Consider the following 3,152-nt stretch of genomic DNA (forward strand, 5'->3'; position numbering starts at 1 on the left):
TATTTGCATATTTTATTAATCAAAAAATTTCACGTAAAATTTAAGAACCCTTTGTTTTAATCCCTGCCCAATCCCATTCCCTTCACTCCTTCCCCAGAGGCAATTGGGGAATCACAATTGTGATTTTCAGGCCACGTTTTTAGGCTTTTACCATGCACAGGTACCCACATTCACCAGGGTCCCAGACCAGCCACCCCACACCACCACTTTGTTTATGAGGGGAAGATTAATTTTGTGTTTCCCAGGGTCCCATGGAATACCTTCTCCCTCCATCCACAGAGATCCCGAGCTGCATGTGGATGGGACGTGGGTGGGCGGAGAGACTCCTGGATACCTGACTTAAAACTTAAAAGAGGAGATCTGCACACATGAATCAAGGACAGAGCTTTATTTATTTAGGAACCACATAACTGTATTGGAAGAAATGGCAAAACTGGAAGAAAAAAAAAGTGAACGTTTTGCAAGGGCAATATTGCAATATGTATGCTCGGTATGGTGATCAGGGGAAGTCACCCTGTGGCTCTGGGGAAAGCAGTCCAAACTCAGTTCTTACTGCCGTCCCCCAGGGTGAGCTTGTCGAAGAGGTACTCTGCCAGGCCGTCTGCTGGGGCCCCCATCTTGAGCAGGTTGGTGAGATGGTCCCCCAACTCCTTCATGGACTTGACTTGCTCGAGCAGGAGGTGACTCTCCAGGAAGTGGCACAGATGGGGATCCGCCTTGTCGGTGGCCAGCTGGTGCAGATCGAGCAGGCTCTGGTTGACGTTCTTCTCCAGCTGGAGCGCACACTCCACCGCCTTCAGGCTGCTCTCCCAGTCGTCGCGGTCTGGCTTCTTGATGTCGCCAAGGCGGAGCCGGCCTCCGCGCTGGTTCTGCAGCTGCATCAGCCTCTCGGCGTGCTCCCTCTTCTGGCGCGACTGCTGCAGGAACAGCTGGAAGAAGTGCTTCAGGGCCACGTCGGCCCTGTCGAAGTAGTAGGCCATCGACATGTACACGTAGGAGGCGTACAGCTCCAGGCAGATCTGGCCGTTGATGGCGGCCTCGCAGTCGGGGTGGTAGTTCTGGAGCACCTGCGAGGGCTGCGCGGTCGCCATGGCTGGAGGCGCGAAGGCGAAGGCGACCTCAAGGTGTTCCCAGAGTGGGTGACGAAGGCGCCGTTGGGTGAGCTCTGGCTCAGTGGCAGTTCTGGCTCGCGACCAAAATGGCGTCACACCAAATTGGGACTGTCCGTTATTTTACGGAGGTGGGGGAGATCCGTTTTACGTTACGTTACGTTGCGTTGCGTCACGTCACGTCACATTGTGTCACGTTACGTTACGTTATATTACTTTACGGTGGGTGGGGTAGCTGGGAGGGGCTCAAGCGTGGTGTTCTGGGTTGGATCAGGGCTTGGATGAATCCGGGAGACTGTGTGCTAAGCGTCTGCACTATATGATATTTTAAAACTTTATTCATGAATATAGATGCAAGCGTCTTAAGTTAATCATTTGCATGATTTCTTTGAGCAGCTTAATTGAATATTGTCCTAATGTGATTGTTTCATTAAATATAGTGCTTTTGGGGTCTCATTAGTTATGTTTAATATCGCACAGTTTTATTTGAATGTTAGATAAATCAGTGACTTCAACATCCATACTGATGACACTTCTGATAGCCTCCTCACTCGGTTCCTAGACTTAGTAACTCCAGTGACCTCCGCTTTTCTCTTGCTAGTCATGGTCTAGTTCACGCTGCTCTGACAGGAGAGCACCACCTCTAGAGCCTCAGTGAATCTTTCCACCTCTCCATCTTTCACTCTTTCTGAGCTTGTTCTTCACTCCCTTTATTCTCTCATCTCTTAATCTTTCAGCACAGTCCTAGAAGCACGTTCCTTCTGCCCTGTCTGGAGCCCGGTAGGACAGATTCAATGATCTCATCGCTGATATCCTAGATTTGCTCTCCCCCTTCACCTGGCTTGTCAATTACCTTGCTCTTGGCTAGGTACACACTTCCCTTTTCTCTGGCAGAAAACAAAAGGTTTAGGTGCGTTCTTAGAGAAAGCACTTACCCACGGGGATGTATTCATTCCCTCCAACCTCATTTGTTCTTTCACTGACACTCAACAAGTCTCTTTGTAAGCCCAATTATGTTGTATGGAATGAGCCACCGTGGTAGGGAATACCACTGATCTCAAATGGCCTTTCATTCATTCATTAATTCATTCAACAAATACTTATTGATTACCTGCTATGGCCCAGGCACTGGTCTAGGATTTGGGCATATATTAGTAACAAAGAGAAACAAAGTCTCTGTTTCCTTAGTGTTTGTATTCTAGTGGAGAAGCAGACAAAAACAAAACAAAACAAAACAACTACCATTTTTCCCCCTTATTGTCTCAAGTAAATACATACAAGATATTACACATGTGCATGGAAATAAAAAAGACGAAATATGTTCTTAGAATTCAAGGATATTATAGTGGGAGACAGAAGATCAACCTAGGTATTTATAATTAATTTGTGCATTAATTCAACAACCATTTATATACTCCAAATATGTGTCAGACGCTGTGTTTGATTCTTGAGATGTGCAGAAGAATCAAATGTGGTCTGTTCTCAAGTTATAAGACAGAATGACAGAATATTATAAGTACTCTCAGGTAAAGTTAGGATAAAATGCCTAATTTCACATAAAGATTTAATCCCATAGCTTTGATTAATGCACCTTTTTTGGTCTGTTTCTCTCTTGGAAGCTTATCCTATTTTATGATCAGAGTTTATGAAGAAAGAAAAGGATCACATATCAAATGTCCTGATGTAAACTTATTTAAACAGTTCTAGAGACATTTAATTGCTGATTCTGTAAAGAAATAAAATAACAACAGTGTCTATTTCATAAGTTGATTTTAATGATAAAATCACACACTAGAGGTGGAAGAGAATTACGTGGTCAGTTTCTGAGTGAGATAAAGTTGTATTCTGTATTTTCTTAACACCAGTGTTTAGTCTTAATGTAATTGTAGACTTTCAAAGTTTCCTTGGGAGATTTCAATTTAGACTTGATTGTAAGAATCTATTTAAGTAGGAGTCTTGATTTTGTAGAACATTTTCTCATTATTTCCCAAGATTATTTAATAATTAATTTCTACCTACAATTTTACACTCCAAATACTTGAA

The 3,152-nt window shown here is 43.9% G+C and overlaps 1 protein-coding gene across 1 annotated transcript; it reads right to left on the minus strand.

The window, feature by feature from the left end:
- Positions 1-366: 366 nt before the first annotated feature.
- Positions 367-1,247, minus strand: LOC100147034 (ferritin heavy chain-like). Its single transcript, XM_070257786.1, has one exon. The coding sequence runs from the start codon at positions 1,089-1,091 to the stop codon at positions 543-545; it is 549 nt and encodes a 182-aa protein (XP_070113887.1). The 5' UTR covers positions 1,092-1,247; the 3' UTR covers positions 367-542.
- Positions 1,248-3,152: the final 1,905 nt, after the last annotated feature.

Source organism: Equus caballus, chromosome X, assembly GCF_041296265.1.
Source record: "Equus caballus isolate H_3958 breed thoroughbred chromosome X, TB-T2T, whole genome shotgun sequence".
In the NCBI taxonomy this organism is placed as follows: domain Eukaryota; kingdom Metazoa; phylum Chordata; class Mammalia; order Perissodactyla; family Equidae; genus Equus; species Equus caballus.

Coding starts and splice junctions, on each gene's coding strand:
- LOC100147034 (XM_070257786.1), bottom strand. CDS start 1,091: ATGGCGACCGCGCAGCCCTCGCAGGTGCTCCAGAACTACCACCCCGAC.